Source organism: Suncus etruscus, chromosome 3, assembly GCF_024139225.1.
Source record: "Suncus etruscus isolate mSunEtr1 chromosome 3, mSunEtr1.pri.cur, whole genome shotgun sequence".
Lineage (NCBI taxonomy): Eukaryota > Metazoa > Chordata > Mammalia > Eulipotyphla > Soricidae > Suncus > Suncus etruscus.
In genome coordinates this window covers 159,422,159-159,441,514 of record NC_064850.1, presented here as the reverse complement: position 1 = coordinate 159,441,514, position 19,356 = coordinate 159,422,159, and the positions used below count along the sequence as shown (strand labels likewise).

The 19,356-nt window shown below is 34.1% G+C and overlaps 1 protein-coding gene across 2 annotated transcripts in view; it reads left to right on the top strand.

Moving 5' to 3' along the window:
• The first annotated feature begins 9,619 nt into the window (after nt 1–9,619).
• The window catches only part of LOC126003863 (desmocollin-3-like), a 35,708-nt gene continuing 25,971 nt past the window's right edge, over nt 9,620–19,356 (top strand). For both annotated transcript variants that reach the window (XM_049770212.1, XM_049770213.1), the window contains exons 1-5: nt 9,620–9,698; nt 11,552–11,757; nt 13,915–14,034; nt 17,203–17,358; nt 19,016–19,160. In XM_049770212.1, coding sequence (XP_049626169.1) covers nt 9,686–9,698; nt 11,552–11,757; nt 13,915–14,034; nt 17,203–17,358; nt 19,016–19,160 — 640 coding nt within the window. In that variant the 5' untranslated portion in view covers nt 9,620–9,685. The remainder of the gene's footprint in view (nt 9,699–11,551; nt 11,758–13,914; nt 14,035–17,202; nt 17,359–19,015; nt 19,161–19,356) is intronic.

The window sequence follows — 19,356 nt, the reverse complement described above, 5'->3', positions numbered from 1 at the left end:
TCCCTATATATAGGGTATATTGGTATTGTAGTTATTGTATATATATCCCTCTCCCTACACTCATTTTCACTCAACTTAATCTCCAAATCCATCTAGGTAAAATAAATGTCATGACTTCTTTTTACCTAACAGCTGCTATTTTATTGTGTAAATGTACCATGTTTTTAATTCACTCATATGACCAAGTAATACTGAGTCTGTGATTATATCAGCTCAATTTCTAAATTTTTTGAGGATATCCATATTGTTTTCTAACAAGGCTAATCCAATTAACATTCCCACACTTGACATTCTTCTCAACTTATAATACCTTTCTCTCTTCACCTGTGTCATCACTGGTTGTTCTTGTTCTTTTTGATGTGTGCCAGACTCTGTGATGTGAGATGATATCTTATTGTTGCCTTGATTTGCACCTCCCTGATGAAGTATTTTTTCATGTGTCTTTTGGCCATCTGTATTTCTTCTTTGAGGGATATTATGTTCATTTGCTCTCTCCATTTTTTTTAATGGGGTTGGATTTTTTTCTTGTAAAGTTCAATCTGTGCCTTATATATCTTTGATATTAGCCCCTTATCAAATAAATCTTGGGTAAATACTTTTTCCTAGCCTTTGGTCGATGTTTGTATACTGGTCATTGTTTCCTTTGAGATAAAGAAGCTTCTTAGTTTAATGTCCCATCTATGTATCTTTGCTTTCAAATGCTTGGTCAGTGGTGTTTCATCCTGTGACTTTAGCTTCAGTATTACAGAGTTCTAGATACCTTACCCTCTATGAACTATGACCATATGAACTATGAACCATAGTCATTATTACAGAATTCCCATCTCTATCTCCAATTGACTTTTTAAAGCTAAAATTTTGTTATCTGTTATGAGACTGCAACTGTTTATTTTTATTTGTGTTTATATTAGGGCCCAACACCATCTGTGCTCAGGGTTTTCTCCTAGCTCTGTACTCAGGGATCACTATATGAAGTGAGATGGATGGGTGAGGTTCATAGCTGACTGTATTCAGGGTACTATTTATAGTGAAAGGGATCAAACATGGATAAATCACATGCAAGGCTAGTATCCTCCCACTTTGATCTCCAAAGTTAAAAGTGTGTCTTTGAACTGGTAAACAAACCAATAACATTTAGGTTGATTATTAATATGTAAGTATTTATTTCCATTTTATATTTTTGTCACTTATTTTCCTCATATTTTTCTCTTTTAATTTAGCATATCTTTTTGTATTAAATCTAAAGTCATTCTCTGTTTATTTTATTGTTTTTATTTTCTATAGGTTACTTTAGAAACTTTCATATAAAGTTTATATAGGAAATTACATACTTTTCACTTTTTGGGCAGATTTATTTTTACATTCATTTTAGTGACTCATTTTTCTCCCTACTTCCCCACCCCACCACAATATATAATTTTGATGTTATTACTCTCGCTGACTTTGCTTTTCATTTTATAAGTCCCTTTAATGTTTCTTGCAAAGCCGGTTCAGCAGTTATGTATGAATTGTTTTGATATTTATTTATCTATAATACTTTTCCCTTCCTGTTATTATAAGTGATAATCTTGTAAGATAGAATATTCTTGGCTAAAGCCTTTTTATTTTACTCCTTTAAAAATTCTTGCCATTACCTTCTGTCTGTTAAACATTTTCTATTAAAAGTCCATCAATACTCATATGTATTATGAAAGTACTTTAAATATTTTATTTTCTCCTAAGTAAGTGTTCTCTGTTACCTTTAGTTTTAACATTTTTATTATAAAGAATTTATGATATCTATGTTGCTGTTTATTTTGTTTTGATTTTTTTTTTTTTTTTTTTAGTTTTTGGGCCATACCAGGTGATGCTCAGGGGTTACTCCTGGCTATGCACTCAGAAGTCGCTCCTGGCTTGGGGGACAATATGGGGCACCAGGGGATCCAACCACGGTCCATCCAAGGCTAGCGCAGGCAAGGCAGGCACCTTACCTCTAGCGCCACTGCCCGGCCCCTTGTCTTGATTTTTTAATCTGTTATAATTCTCTAGTTTCTTTCCAAAATCATAAAAGTTTCTTCATATGGGGTTTCTATGGTTTTTTTTTTATTTTGTGACTCATATTAAGAGATCTTGTTCCTCATAAGACTTTCAATTTGTGACTCATATTAAGAGATCTTGTTCCTCATAAGACCTTCAATTTTCATACAATTACAATTTTATTTTCTTTTTTCAGAATTTCCAAGTCATGCATTCTATCATTTCTATTGATTTACTATAAAGTTTCTTTATTATATACTTTAGCTCAACTCTTTTACTTTCAAATAACTTTTCTCTATTTGAAGATTTTCAGTAGTTTCTGTTACTGTTGCATCTTACTTTATCATTCTTTTGCTTTGTTTCTTTGTTTTTGGGCCACATCCAGTGGCACTCAAGTGTTAATCTTGGCTATACACTCAGGAATCAATTCTATCAGGCTCAGGGGTCCAGGTGAGATGCAAAGGATCAAATCTGTGCTGGTTGTGTGTAAGGCAAATGCCCTACCCACACTCTGGCCCCAATTCTTTTTTTTTTAATTTGATTTCACTCAACAGTGTTATAACAGTTTTAAACTCTTCTTTAGGAAAGCAATCTATTTTGATTAAATTTGAACTTTTCTCTGAGTTTTTGTTTTAACAATATATTTTTTTTGCAAATTTCTTTGTTTCCTCATTTTGTTTAGATCTGTACATTAATTATGGTGTGTTAAATAGCTGTTTTCCTTTTCCTTGAAGTATCAGTTTTAAGTAAAAAGTATAATCGACGACAGGCTACACTTTAGGATATTTACCCAGGATGTAAGGTGTTTAATTGCTATATATATTGACACTTTAACTTATTTAGATATGAAGTCTAGCACCAACACAGGGGAAAAACTGAGGCAGTAGAGAAATGAGTATTATAAAGTACCACTAATTCAAGCCTCCCAAGAACCTATCTGAGTTTGAACTAAAAAGAACAAGATCTACAGCCACCTTCTCCTGTAATTCAGTTTTAATGTCTAGGTTTCTCTACTCCTCCAATTTGTTACTAACAGATACAGTTTTGTAGTGATTTTAGGGTTTTTCTGCCCAAATTATGGGGATGCTGACAGGAGAGAGATCAAGCTCTTGGTTAGATCATGCAACAGTTTTGCTAGTAGTCATAGAACAGGAGCTGTTTCAAACTCAATTGGTGATGTCCTTTGTAACTTTTCCTCCAACTTCCTGTTTCACTAATCTCTTCTTTTGGTATGTAAAAGTCCACCTAGATTACAGGATCTTCCCCCACCCCTATGTATGGGATTCTGAATAGGAAAAAGCGTGCTGGCTTTGGGCACTGGAAAGAAAGCACATAGCATAAAGTATAGGACAGGAGAGAATGAGCAAGGCATAGAGGCTGCACATAACAGAGGAAGGTCATGAGGAATAAAGCAAGCTAACTCTGAAGACTGTCCTTTCTGACTGCTGTGTATTATTATATCTCCACTGCTACTACCCTGCTTCATCAGACCTGTCTGCTTGAGGAGTTAGAAACATGGCTCCTGGGGTGGCCTCACCAAACATGAGGACTATATATTTTAATTCTACAGTAATTAAAAATATTATTTCCCTTACCAAACATTTTCATTGAGGTGCTCTTGGATTTGACAAGTGAAAGAAGCTTCAAGTTTTCCCTTACCGGATGCCTTGAATTGCTCCATTTTAGCTACCGCCAAATCACATTTTAAACATTTTTGTAGATTTCTGGGCTCTTTCTGAGAATGGAGACAACAGTTTCCTAATATCATACATTCTATCCCAGACCATAGATTCACAAGAACAAAGAGATAATGGGCAATGTCTAGGCAAATGGTCAAATAATCAATAATATAAAAGGCCCTAAAATAGCCCAAAACATTTTACAAAGTCCTTGCATTCTCTGTAATATTCTTGTCACTTGATAATTAATACCACCAAGTTCTTCTTAGAAACCCTCATTCAAAATGAGTCATATTTAACTTAGTCCTATACTAAGTTCTCTCTGGCTGGGTAATTTCTTTGTCTTCTACTTTCTAATAAAAATTTTCTGTTTTCTGAGTCTGAACATCTTTATTACTCAGTATTTTCATTCATGAAAATGAACCATAGATGAACATAGAGACCCACATAACCGCATATTCACCATTCCTCTGTTAGCAGAATATATAGGTGAATACTATTCCACATCTGGCCCAAGCATAGCCAGTATAGGTCCTCTACATGACACTAGGTCAGTGACACAGAAGAACTTCTCATAAAAATAGGCTGAAGGTCCACCTTGTTCAGTTTGCAACAAGTTCCATAAAGAGACCCTCTTCACTCCTTAGACTTTAACTCTGGCTGCTAGACCTGGGAGTTACTCCAGTGATTTATCTGAGACTCACTGCCTCAACTTGTCTGTGTTCACTCTTGTCAAGTGCTAAACTGACAGCTTCAGGGACTATCCAGTGACCTCAGGCTCCACTGTCCCAAACCCCAAACCCAGTATTAGCAGTGACTCTTTGGAAGTTCTGCAGCTGCCTGATATCTGTGTTTATGTGGTGTATGTGTGTGTGCTTCCAGTCACAAAACCTTAGAGCCTTGCTCCATATTCCTCAAACATAATTTTTACACTCAGCAAAAAATTAATAGTAATAATAGCCAGAGCAATAGCAGAGAGGTAGGGCACTTGCCTAGCATATTGTAGACTTAGGTTTGATCTCCAGCATTCTATATGATCACCTGAATCTGCATGTAGTAATTTCTGAGCTCAAAGTCAGGAGTAATCATTGAGGGCTGTTGGGTATAGATCAAAAACAAAAAGAAATCAAAAACTTTAGCAGCATATTGTTAACCACATGCATTATGCTCTACATAGATCTTGAGAATTTATTAATCCTGTATAAAGGGAACCAAGCTGCTGAAGAGGCAGGGAAAGGACCATATGAGTGGGCCATGGAACCTGACCTCTGTGAAGTCCTGTTTGAAGAAGCAGAATGTGGACTAGACTTAGAAAAACAAAAAGTATCAATGATCTTACAGAAAGAATAGGGACACTGTTTTGCAGTGCCAGAAAATAGTCACCAGTTAAGCAACCCCATACTTCTCCTAGTTAATGAACCAAAAGCATGGCATGTAGAAAACACACTTTACTGTGTCAATAGGAAATAATGCAGACCTCCACCTTTCTTAGAGATTGAAGATGGTAGCTCTGATGACCCAAAAAGTACAAACCAGCTATTTAGCCTCTCAGTTAAGGATTTTAGAAAAGAAATATGGAGGATGCTAATAGAATTCAAAGAAAGTTGGAACTCACTGAATGAAACACAAATAAGAATCAAAAGGAAATGGAAGTAGAAATGAGAAAACTTCAAACTGAAATAAGAGGACTGAAAACTTGGTAGGCAAACTGAATGCCTCATTGGAAAACCTCTCTAACAGCAGCTGATAGAGAATCAGTGAACTAGAAGATAAGATGCATAACAACTCCATACAACAGAGAGGTGCAAAAAGTTTTAAGACAAACAATCAGACAGTGAAAAAAAACTCAAAGAATCTGAACAGACAAAAATAGAAGTATTTGATAAACTCAACAGAAACAACGTAAGAATCATTGAAGTTCTAGAGACCCAGGAATAAAATCCCCATGAAGAATCAGCGATCAAGGACATAATTGGAAAGAAACTCCCAGAGCTACAGAATGCATGCATCCTGCATGACTGGAGAGTACCAGCCATAAGAGATACCAAGTAAAGCACCCCAAGACATATCCTAGTCACAATGACAAATCCCACAGATAGGGATACAGTACTAAAAGCAGCAGACCAAAAAAGGAAATTATACCCAAAAGAGAATTTTTAAGATTGACTGTAGAATTTTTATAAGAAACCCTAAGGCCTGAAGGTAGTGGTGGAATATAGTGACAAAATTCAATGAAATGAATGTTTTGCCAAGAGTACTTCACTCAGCCAGACTTAAAATTTTTGAAGCAAAGATACACATTTTACAGTTCAGAAATTTTACACACCCAAAACCAGTCTTAAAAGTCAAACTGAAAGATCTACTTTAAATTAAGACAGATCAACAGATACACCAAACTCCTACAAGAATATGACAATAACCCCCATGCAATTATTTCTTTCATTGGTAATGTACTAAATGCAATAGTTAAGAGCCACGGGGTGCCAAATGAAACAAAAAGCTGACTTGAGCGTTTTTCTGCCTACAAAAAACATCTGAATAGTCAGAACAAACATAGACTCGGGGGCCGGAGCAGTGGCTCTAGAGGCAAGGCATCTGCCTTGCAAGCCTCGCCTAGGATGGACCATGGTTCCATATGGTCCCCCAAGCCAAGAGCGATTTCTGAGCATATAGCCAGGAGAAATTCCTGAGCATCAACGGGTGTGACCCCAAAACAAAAACAAAAAACAAAATGAAACATAGATTCAAAGTCAAAAGTTGTAGGACAATCATCAACAACTCCTTAAAAAGGCTGGAGTGGCCATACTAATATCAAATGACATAGACTTTAGACTTACAAAAAGTTATTAGAGGCAGTGATGGACATTCTTAATAATCAAGGAATATGTACAATAAGAATAAATCACACTCCTAAACATATATCCTTCCAATGAATGACCAGCTAATTATTTAAAAAAATTGTTGAGAAATTTGAAGGAAGACATCAATATAGAAACACAATAATAATGGGAGACTTCAATACTGCCTTGTGTCCCCTTGATAGATCAACCAGTATATAAGGAATATACTGTATAAAGTATATATATATACAGTATATAAGAATATACAGTATAAAAGGTATATACCCGCTCTGAAGGGATAAATGAAAGAAAATGCCTTAATATATATTATATTTATATTTATATATAAATATATATAAATTTATATTTATATATATTTAGATACACATTGTTCTCCAATGCACATGGGTTATTATTCTCCAGGATAGAGCACATGCTGGATCATAAAACATGCCTCCATAAGCTAAAGATGATAGAAATAAGAACTATCTTCTCAGTTCATAATGCACTGAAATTACAACTGAATTACAAAGAGAAACAGTGGAAAAACTTTAACACCTGAAAATTAACCAACTCACTATTGAACAACCAGAGAGTCAGAGATTAAATCAAAGATGATATCAAGTGATTCCTGGAAACAAATGATAATGAAGACAAAAATGATTAGAATTTGTAGGACACAGAAAAGTGGTGCTAAGAGGAAAATTATTGCTGTGTATGCATTAATCAAGAAGGAAAATGGGGTCTACAAATTTAAGTTAAAGACACTGCTTATAAAATTGGAAAGTGATCAACAAAATGAACCAAAAATAGGAAGAAGCAAAATAATAAAGCTTAGAGCAGAAATCAATGACATACAATAAATTAATATTTGATAAAAGTGCAAGAAACACAAAGTGCAGCAAGCAAAGCCACTTCAACAAGAGGTTTTGGGACAGCCACATGCATAAAATTGAGCTCACACCTCTATCTAACAGCATGCACAAAGGTCAAAATGGATTAAAGGCCTTGATACCAGAACTAGCACTATAAGGCATATAGAAGAACATGTAGACAAAACACTCCATTGCATTGAGACTAATGACATCTTTAATAAGGAAACACCACTGTCCAAACCGATGAAAGCAGAAATAAATCAAATAGGAGTATATTAAACAGAAGCTTCTGAAACTCAACGGAAACAGTGACTAGGATACATAGGCCACCCACAGAATGAGAGAAACTATTCAGCCAATACCCTTCAGATAAGGGGTTAATATATAAGTACTTACAGACCTTAACAATAAAATAGCATCTAACCGCATGTTATAAATAAATAGAAATTTCCTTAAGGAAATATAGATGGCCAAAAGGCACATGAAAATATGGCCCACATCACTAATCATCAAGGTGATGCAAATTAAAATAACAACATGGTATCATCTCACACTACATGGACTAGCACACATCCATCAGAAAGAATAAGAACAATCAGTGTGGGGCTGGAGCAGTGATGCAAACAGTAAGGTATCTGCCTTGCCCACGCTACTCTAGGACAAACCACATCTTGATCCCTCAGCATCCCATATAGTCCCCCCTAGACAGGAGTGATTTCTGAACGCATAGCCAGGAGTAACCCCTTAGCATCATTGGGTGTGCCCCCCCCCCCAAAAAAAAAAACAACCAATACTACTAACAGAGATGTGGGCAGAATCTTCACTCATATTTTCATTGGTGCTCTACTTAGAATAAGCCAGAATCTGGAAACAACTTAGATGCCCAACAACAGATCAGTGAATAAAGAAATTGTGGTACATCTGCACAATGGAATACAATGCAACTGTTAAGAAAAATTAGGTCCTGAAATTTGCCTATCTATGGATGGGCATGGGAATTATTATGCAGAAAAACATTAGCCAGAGGGAGAGAGATAGACATAGAATAGTCTCACTCACCTGTGGAATTTAAGAGAAAAAAAAAAACAGTTTGGTAATAATTCCCAGAGACAATAGAGGTGAGGTTTGAAAGGACCAGCCCATGATCTGAAGCTTACCACAAAGAGAAGTGAGTAAAGTTAGCAAAATAATTACACTAACAATCACCATAACAATAATACTGAGAGAGAGAGAGAAAGAGAGAGAGAGAGAGAAGAGAGAGAATGCCTTTCCAGAAGAAAGACAAGGGGTGGGGAAGGAGGAAAATGGGGGACATTGGTGAGTGAAAAGTTGCACTCATGAAGGGATGTGTTTATTTTATGACTGGAGCCAACTATAAACATGTTTGTAACCACAATGCTGAAAGAAGAAAGAAAGAAAGAAAGAAAGAAAGAAAGAAAGAAAGAAAGAAAGAAAGAAAGAAAGAAAGAAAGAAAGAAAGAAAGAAAGAAAGAAAGAAAGAAAGAAAGAAAGAAAGAAAGAAAGAAAGAAAGAAAGAAAGAAAGAAAGAAAGAAAGGAGGAAGGGATGAAGGAAGGGAGGAAAGAAGAAAATAGGAAGGAAGGAACGAACGAAAGAAGGAAGAAAGGGAGGGAGGGTGGGAGGAAGGAAGGAAGGGAGGGAGGGAGGGATGTAGGAAGGGGGACATGAAAGAAGAAAAAAGAAAGAAAGAAAAGGAAGGAAAGAAAGAAGAAAGGAAAGAAAGAAGGAAGGAAGAAAGGAAATTAGGAAATTATTTGGGGAATACTGTGCCATACCTGGCAATGCTTGTTTATGAATCATTGCTTGTGGTCAGTTCATGAGGAATAACATGCAGTGCTAAAGATTAAACAATAGTTAACTTGGAAGGCAAGAAGCAATAATCTCTGTTCCATTGCTCCATCTGTCTTAAAAATGATTTTTATTTTTATTGAAAATATTTTACTAAAATAATTTTGCATTTCTAAGTAAAATATTATTTTATGATAGCTGGTTTTCAAGATTATATTGTGAACAATAAAGAGAATGGAGACTTTCTTTGGCTTTAAAACTAATGTACAGTTTATTAAAGTAATAGATAAAAATTTCTTAGAAAATAAAATAATTTCTCCAGTACAAAAATTTTGTATAAATAAATATTCTTCAGTCTAAATAATATACTACTATGACTTTTTTTTTAATTCTAGGTCTTCAGTTTTGCTTGTGAAGCATGCAAACTTGTGACATTTAATATACCTTCTAAACTGGAGGCAGAGAAAATGATTGGCAAAGGTAAGAAATATCAAGTTTATTAAAATTAGAAGTTTAATTTACCTACAGTGCAAAGAGCAGATATTTCATTTGTGCCTTTTGTAATTATACTCAATCTATTATAATTATATACAATTCAGGATAGATATTTATTTCTGTTCTATTATTTCACTGAACTTTGGATGAATTTGATTGCAAATATTTACTCTATTTGGGAAGTCATATGTTTTGGAAGTGTTAAAATTTTCATTAAAAATTACATGTACAGGGACCAGAGTGATAGAACAACGGGTAGTGCTTGCCTCACACACACTTGACCTGAGTTTGGTCACCGGCATCCCAAATGGCCTCCTGAGCATGCCAGGAAGGTGTCCCGAGCAAAGCTAGGAATAGCCCCTGAGCATCGCCGGGTGTGGTTAAAAAAAGAGACAAAAAATTTTACATGTGGATTACTTTTGTATTTTTGTATTACTCTAGGATTCTAAGCATTAAAGATCTACAGAAAAATCAAAGTTGAGTGTTTTTAAATCAGTATTATAGCTGTATTTTATAACAATGCCATGAGTCATTCTTAAAAACTGAAATTAATCAGTCATTTTCTCACTGAGAAAGTGGTAAAAACCAACCTTTCACAGTAGCTAAGAAGCACTACCTAGATAGATTTTTTTTAAGGTCCAGGGAATATTGGACAGCACCACAGTTTTGCCTTTTTTTAAATAAAGGGATAAAATTTATCCCAGAGATATCAATTGCACATTTTAACAGAATGTCACATTTCTAGTTAATGTAAATGTCATTTTTATTTCTATGGACAGGAAGAAAGAAGCATCTGTAAAAGTTTATTTATATATTTGTTTATTTATTTAGTGATACAGGTCATCATCCTGTTAAATAAAGATGGAAAAATACTTTGTCATTAATAAAAATGTTCATACTTTATAATAATTTTTTTCAAATTTTTAGTTATACCCAGCAAGATTTACTCCTAGTTCTGTGCTCAGGGGTCACTTCTCATATGGATCACAGAACCATTTTCAGTGCAGGGATCAAAACTGGGTTTGCAACATTCAAGACAAGTTTATTTCTATCTCCCTGACTAAATATTTTTTTAATTTTTTAATTTTTTTGTGACATATTTGTATAACATTAAATGAACTATATAAATTTTGGATGACATGAATCCTTTGGAAATTTACTTAAGTCAATTTATAAGTTTGGTTTCTTTTGGAATAATTGAAAATGAAGTTGATTTTATACTATTGATATTTAAAACCTCTTATATTGATACTTATATTTTAATATCTATTACGGAGAGCATATTTTCAGGCAAAGACTGGAGACTGAAGTTAGAGTTTTAGCAGGGATCTTAGATGAGAAGGTTGTATAATAGAGAAAGGTCAATGGGAAGAATTCAAAGATTGATTCCTTTAAATTTGGCAATTTTCTTTACTCATACTTCATTCTTTCGGCTCATATATGTTATTTCTAGTTGAATATAGGTGCAATTTAAAGAATTTGGATTTAATTGTTAGTAAACAATTATTTGTTTATTTAGGTCTATGTGGCTGTATGTAGCTCATCATCTCATGATGATGAGCTACATATGTTCCTGCTTTATGGGAACATCACTTTAATAAGCTCTACAGAAGCTTGACATCTGTTATATAAAACAAGTAAAGAGTAGGAAATGATTATTTCTTAACCGAAAACCATGCAAATTTTAGCACATGTGAAGAGTGGTTAAGATAGCTGGTAAATTCAAAGTGACTTATTTCATCTCATGTCATGATTTTGATGATTGTATAAATTATTTTAACAATTATTTTTAGTTTTGCATGTGCTTCAACTTACAAATTATAAAATTTTGTTTGCAGTTAATCTGAATAAATGTCTCCGGTCTGCTGACCTCATCCAGTCCAGTGATCCTGATTTCAGAGTCCTAAAAGATGGCTCAGTCTACACAGCCAATGCTGTTGTTTTGTCTGATGAGAAAAGATCTTTCACCATATGGCTTTCTGACATGAAGAAACAGACACAGAAAGAGATTACCGTGTTTTTGGAACATCAGAAGCTGGGCAAAGTATATCAATACGTTCATGCATTTTTTCTTTTCATTAAATGTTTTCATTAAAAATTGTTAAAACTACTAAAGTAAAAATAACTCTCCACCATCTTTCATGTTTCTTTAATCTAAAAAACATCTCCTATGTTAAGTCCTTTTTCTGATCCTGTGTCCCACATTACCTTATTTAACCCTTTATTAGCATTTGAATATTTTGGAGAGATGTTCAGTTTTTACTTCTGACTAAGCTCAGAGATCAGTTCTAATGAGTACCAACTACTCATGTGTAAAGCAAGCACTCTACCCACTATACTATAAATCTAATACTCGATTTTTAATTATTATAAACAATTATTTGCAACTGTTTCAAGGCATGAATTCATTTTTTGTCCAGTTTTATTTTACCTGTAGTTAGATTAGTATGGTAAGTTAATATGAGTAGTAATTCACAGTGATGAGGTCATTTTTAAATGCTAAAATTTTTAGCACATATATAACCATATATATGTGCATATATATGGAATATTATCATATATATGAGTAAGAGTATGCAGGGCCTGGAATTGATTATCGTCCAAGGTTATTGACTGCAATATTAGATTACACATCAAGAGAAATACTGCTACGAAATCAGTCACAAATAATTAAATATTTATAGTGAATTTTAACTAATCATCTAATATATTAGTGACAAAACTGATTTAGTACCATGATAAATATTTTATAAAATGTTTATTGAGGCTGGAGATATAATACAGATAACACAGAGCTTCCCTTGCATGTGGTCAACTCAGGTTCACTTCCCAGCATTCTTTATGGTTCTCTGAACCCAACTGGGCAGATTCCTGAGCATAGAGTAGGATTAACCTTGAGTAACCCTGGTGTGTTTTTAAAACTTTAAAAAACTTATTAATTTCTTTTCAGGAAATAAAATAGGCCTCTTGCTATACATGAAAATAAGATATATATATATATATTTTTTTTTAAAAATAATAAAAAATGTTCTACAGACTTCACTGGCTAGTATGGTAACCAAACTGTAATATACTTAAAAGTATGACCACTGTTAGAAAGCTATATATAAAACAAAACCTTTTATTTAGAGAAACTTTATAATTTGAATAAGCTCTTTTATAAACCTTATATCCTAAAAAAGTCTTAATGATCAAGTATTAAGTTTCAACCTGGAGATTTTTAAGACAACCTCATTTTTTTTGAGTGACACTAGATGTGGCCCAAGAAACAAAATAAATAAAATTGGGTTTTGTATACTGAGGGTAGATGCCAAGAAGAAGAATCACTGGATCATGTGGAAATTTTATTAAGTAAGAATTGAGATATACTTGAGACATGTATTATATGTATATACATATATATTTGAGATCTATCTATCTATCTATCTATCTATCTATCATCTATCTATCTATCTATGTATCTATCTATCTATTTAGCTATCTATCTATCTATCTATCTATCTATCTATCTATCTATCTATCTATCTATCTATCTATGCATTTTCCATAAAGGGTGAACCAGATAACATTCTCAGCAACAAGAAATGAGGATTTTCTTTCACCACATCTCTGCCAACACTGTTTCTAGTATTTTTGATATATGGCATTCTCACTAATGTGAAATGATATTTTCTTGTCATTTGGATTTGCATTTCTCTTATAAGTGATGATAAAATTTTTCATATGCCTACTGGCTGTCTGAATGTCTTCTTTAGGAAATTTTTAGTTCATCTCCTCTTGCCATTTATTGGTGGTTTGTTTGTTGTTATTGAGATTTGTGCTGTATATATCTTGGAAGTAATACTTTATTCGGTATATTATGTGGGAATATTTTTTCCTTCTAATAGGCCTTTTTACTTTAATTTGTTTCTATTCCATATAGAGTTTTTAAAGTTTTATATAATCTCCCTTTAAAGTTATTTTTCTGTATTTGCCAATGGGTCAAATCATCAAAAACATCTCAGAGGTCTGTACCTTGTAGTGTTTTTTCTTTTTCTTCAATGTGTTTTATAGATTATTGTCATGAGGTCTTTAATCAATTTTGATTCAACTTTAGAATAAAATGTGAGGGGAAGTGTTAGCTTTATGGACCTCCCACTCTTTCCAAACAAAGTAAGCTGTGACACTTTTCTTTCTTTGTTATTTCGTTCTCTAAATTCAGGCACTCAGAAAAAGACACACTAAAGAAACTGTTCTCAGACGCACCAAGAGGAGATGGGCTCCTATTCCCTGTTCAATGCTGGAGAATTCCTTGGGCCCTTTTCCTCTCTTTCTTCAACAAGTAAGTTTTACATTCTTCTGAGTAGGGGTGTTTTAATTTTTCCAGAATCTGTTTTGTTCAGGCTTAACAGCTCATTAAAATTTTAAATATAAACTGATTGATGATGTTTATGTAGTGCATTATAATAAGTGCGATGAGAAAAAGAAAAATCACTAAAAAGTAACCCCTGAGCATTACAGGGTATGGACCAAAAAGAAAAAAAAAGAAAAAGAAAAAGGGTAAACAAGAGAAGTCTACAGCCATTAAATAGTGTTCTTTGGTTTATTTGGCCATTTAGCAGATAGTTCCTGCACAAATATTACATCTTGTGAAGGCTCTGCTCTAAGTGTTTAGGTAGAAATAATTTATCCATAACCAAAGCTCACTTGTAGTTAATTAGCCTAATAAGAAAGAAAGAATGAAACAATTACAGTCCAAGATGAATCCTGGATTCATGAGATGAGTATTAAATTTTGAGATGAACTATGATATAAAACAATGTAGGAAGAAACTTTTGTGTTAAGTCTGGAAGGATAGGGAAGGGCCCTGCAGGTAAATTGTGAAAGCAGTGGTAGGTATTGGTGTGCAGAAGTAAGTAGGTGAGCATGACTTCTGCAAGGATTGCTTAGTTGTTTTCCTTTGTATGGCAGGGAGGAAAAGGGAGGTTAGTACAAGAATAAGATAGGTGTCAATTCATAATAAAAGTTCTTATATAAGTGCTTATATAAAAGTGCTTAACACCCCCAAAGAAAAGGTTTTAAGTTGTATTAGGCTTCTTTTCTATTAGGTGACAAATGAAATATGGAGAATGAAAACAGTTACTGACATTGGGCTATGGTGCTTGCCTTTTCTTTCTTGAATTTCTATTATGTGGTGAGTATCGTATTTGCTGGTATATAAGGCGACTGGGCGTATAAGACGACCCCCTAATTTTGCAGTTAGAACATAGGTTTAGGCCTATATACGCTGTATCAGACAGAACGTTCCTGTGCTGCATGTGTTCCTGTGCTCATGTACCACAGTGAATCAATCACAACAAGCAAATGTTCAAAGGTTCTACTATAATAGACTTCCTCTCTGACTCTGGCCCCTTTGAGCAGGCTTTTGACAGTGTAGATTTGGTCCAGAACATTGTCTAATTAGCATGCATTAAAAGCCTGCTTGGATTGGCTGAGTTAGAGAGGCGGTCTAAGCAGCCTGGCAGTGATTGGTGCAACATTGTCTAATTTGCATGCATCAACAGCCTGCTTGGATTGGCTGAGCTAGAAAGGTGGTCCGAGCAGCCTGGCAGTAATTGGTGCAGGATCGAGTTGGAAAATTTGTTTTGTGGCAATGTTCAGACAATTTTTGTTTAGCGGCATGTTGAAACATTTTTCGGGATATATTTGGCGTATAAGACGACCCCCGACTTTCGGTTGACTTTTTTTCATTTCAAAAGTCGTCTCATACGCTGGCAAATACAGTATGTCAATGCAAATAATGTGACCTGTGCTCTACTTATTTATATTTTTGATAATCTTTTTGTTGTCTTTTATACATAGATTTTTCTATATAGTCTGGTATTGATTTTATTTTTCTTGTTTGTCTATTGTATTTTAAGCATGGATGAGGTATGATCAGAAACCATTTTGTATAATTGAAGTTGAACAGATGATTCTTCGTTTTAAAGCGTTTGCACTTTTCTCCTTAAAAATGTATCTTTATATGTTTTTCTGGTTATTTTCTTTTCTATATACTCTCAGAACAACCCAATTCAGTCCCTAAATTTTTGCTCTATGACATACATCATGAGCATTGCTTATTATTCATATTAACTCTCTCAATAACCTTATTTTCCTCAGAGCTCTAAGGATGGTTAATACATTCAAAACTTAATATTTTATATTTTCAGTTCAGACAACCTCGCTGACAGTACTACTTAGATGAAAATTGAATGCTTACCTGAACCAGCTGAATCTGGAAAACAAGAAAAAGCATTTACGTACTCATCTTCAAAATCTAATACTTAGGTCAATAGGCAGAATAGATGTCGGGGATACAGCTGACCACTGACATAGTATCATCCTTTACTTCTTTGTACCACATATCAAATTCATTGGCAGATCCTGATGGATTTGTTTTCAAATGTGTACAAAATTTAATTAGTTCTACCCATCTCTGCTGCTACATTGCTAATCTAATCAGTCATTAGCTTTTCCGTGATTATTTGCAGTAACTTTCTTTTTTTTTTCACCTTTTAAAAAATTTATTGTATTTTAAGTCTATTTCCATTTTTATTATTAATGTTTTATTTAAACACCTTGATTACAAATATGATTGTAGTTGGGTTTCTGTCATGTAAAGAACACCCCCCCTTCACCAGTGCCACATTCTATCACCAGTGTCCTAAATCTCCCTCCTCCCCATCCCACCCCCACCTATATTCTAGACAGGCTGTCTACCTCCCTCATTCATTCACATTGTTATGATAGTTCTCAATGTAGTGGTTTCTCTAAATTTGCAATAAGTTCCTGTTTAGTCTTCCTACATCTCCCTTTCACCCACCCAAATCTAGTTTTAGCAGAACACCAAGAATCGTTCCTTTACGTGTTATATGTTATATGTGGTTAATTTCTATCAAAAATTTCCAATATTCTATCTAATTATAAAGAAATATTACCATCCTTGGAACTATTTGTGAGGTCCTATTACACATTTCTCGTCTGCCTCCTCCACTGCTTTCTGGATATCAGTGACTTCCCTGCTGTAGTCTGAACACTGCAGCTACAACCCTAGACTGATCCTTTTGTATTTTCTGTTTTATTTACTAAGAAAAATCTTACCTGATTTGTTCTCATAGTTCATTTTGTTCATATTTGTTACTTCTCTTCTCTAAGAAACAGCAACTTTGCATTTCTTTCACAAGGATATGAAAGTCTGTCTCATCCCTGCTAACAATGGTTGTTATTCTTCTTTTCTATTACTGACACATAATTAGTTTGCTTTGTTGTTTTCATTAGATTTTTTATGATAGTCATTTATATTGAATTGTTGTTCTTAAAGTTGAGTAGCCTTAAAATTTTGTTCACTACTATTGTTCATAAAATAAAAATATGATTGATATTTCATCAACTCCATATATTTAAAAATTGCTTGAACTTCTAAAAATAGCATCTCAACAAAAAATTTAAACATATTGTTCTCTTTTAGGTTCAATCTGATGCAGCACAAAACTATACCATCTTCTACTCAATAAGTGGGCGTGGAGTTGATCAAGAGCCTTTAAACTTATTTTACATTGAAAGAGACACTGGGAATCTGTTCTGTACTCGACCTGTGGATCGTGAAGAATATGATGTTTTTGATGTAAGATTTTATAGATAGGAAGCTGTAGATGAAATACATTTCTTCTGATTCCTTTATTTTTATATTCTCTTCTTTGTGGGTATCTTAAAATAAAAGAAAATAATATTTCAAAGTATTTAAGCTCTTTTTCTAAATGTTTGTAAGTCAAAGTAAAGCAGTGTACTTGTTTGTACTTGAAATCTAATTTCATCACTTATCTAGGAAATTATTTTAATTATGAGATAGTATTTCTCTGATTGGTCCTGATACAATTTTTCTTTCCAAGATATGACCATACTTTACTATAAGAGTCCTTCTCCCTTTTTTATTCTGCTTGTAATCTTCTTTCCATGTGTATGATTCTCTAACAATGTCTTAAAACTAAAATAAAAAGAACACCAAATTGATTAATAATCTAGCATTATGATAGAGCTATTTTATTTGTTTTTGCTTTTTTTTGTTTTTTGTGTTTTTTGTTTTTGGGCCACACCCGTCATTGCTCAGGGGTTACTCCTGGCTGTCTGCTCAGAAATAGCTCCTGGCAGGCAAAGGGGACCATATGGGACACCAGGATTCGAACCAACCACCTTTGTTCCTGTATCTGCTGCTTGCAAGGCAAACGCCACTGTGCTATCTCTCCTGGCCCGATAGAGCTATTTTATAAACAATGGGGAAAACACTCAACTTTTTATAAAACATGATTAATGTTATTGAGTCACGCCATCATCTCTGTGGTGCATAAAGAATGATTCCTCAAGGAAAAGAGGAATTCTTCTTATAAAATAGATGCTGAATGAACAAAATTATGTCCAACATATCACATTTTTTACTTATCTCTAGAAAAGTTTTAATCTAGCCTTACAATGTCTGACTAACCAAAATGCACAAAAAATAATGGCATTTGGAATTGCATTCACTTTAATTAATTAATAATGTGGAAATATGTATCTATGGAGTAAAATATGTAAAGGACTTGATGTTGGCAATATCTGGTACAATATTTTTGTTTAGATTACATATAAGAATTTTCCTCATTAGAGTGACTTTAAGTGTACCGTATGTAAATTTTTATGTGTATATGGGGCCGGCGAGGTAATGCTAGACAAAAGGTGTCTGCCTTGCAAGTGCTTGCCAAGGATCAGGACCGTGGTTCTATCCCTCGGTGTCCCATATGGTCCCCCCAAGCCAGGGGCAATTTCTGAGCGCATAGCCAGGAGTAACCCCTGAGCATCAAATGGGTGTGGCCGAAAAACCAAAACAAAATTTTTATGTGTATAACATTTGAATTCTTTATCTAATAAACATTTATTAGATTTATTGTAATATAATCTATATTTTATTTTTATTATTGTCATTTCTACTAAGTACTCATTGCTCTTTATTTCCCCATCGACCATTGATGATTAAAATGTTAGAGATCTGGAGAGATAGGGCAGGGGTAGTACTTACCTTGCATGACTGATGCTCAATTCTTAAGAAATAATTGGTAGATGTAATCCTTGAGCATAGAGGAAGAAGTAAGTCCTGAAGAGAATTAATTATGGCCCCCAAACATCATATAAATTGATGATAATTGCCTTATTTTTACTGAAAATAATTTAAAAATAAAGCTTAACATTATCTTCTACTAGAATATCTTATTAAATTACAACTGAACTGAATTCTCCTTGTTTTGCAGTTAATTGCCTATGCCTCAACTCAAGATGGGTATTCAGCAGATTTACCTCTCCCACTGCCTATAAGAATAGAGGATGAAAATGACAATAAACCTATTTTCACAGAAGAACTTTATAAATTTGAAGTTCCAGAAAGTAGTAGATATGGTGAGTCAACTTTTAAGAGTAAATTACATTACGCTAAATAAATTTTGTACATTTCTTTTTTTGTTTTGTTTTTTTTTTTTTTTTGGGGGGGGGCACACCCGGCGGTGCTCAGGAGTTACTCCTGGCTGTCTGCTCAGAAATAGCTCCTGGCAGGCACGGGGGTCCATAAGGGACACCGGGATTTGAACCAACCACC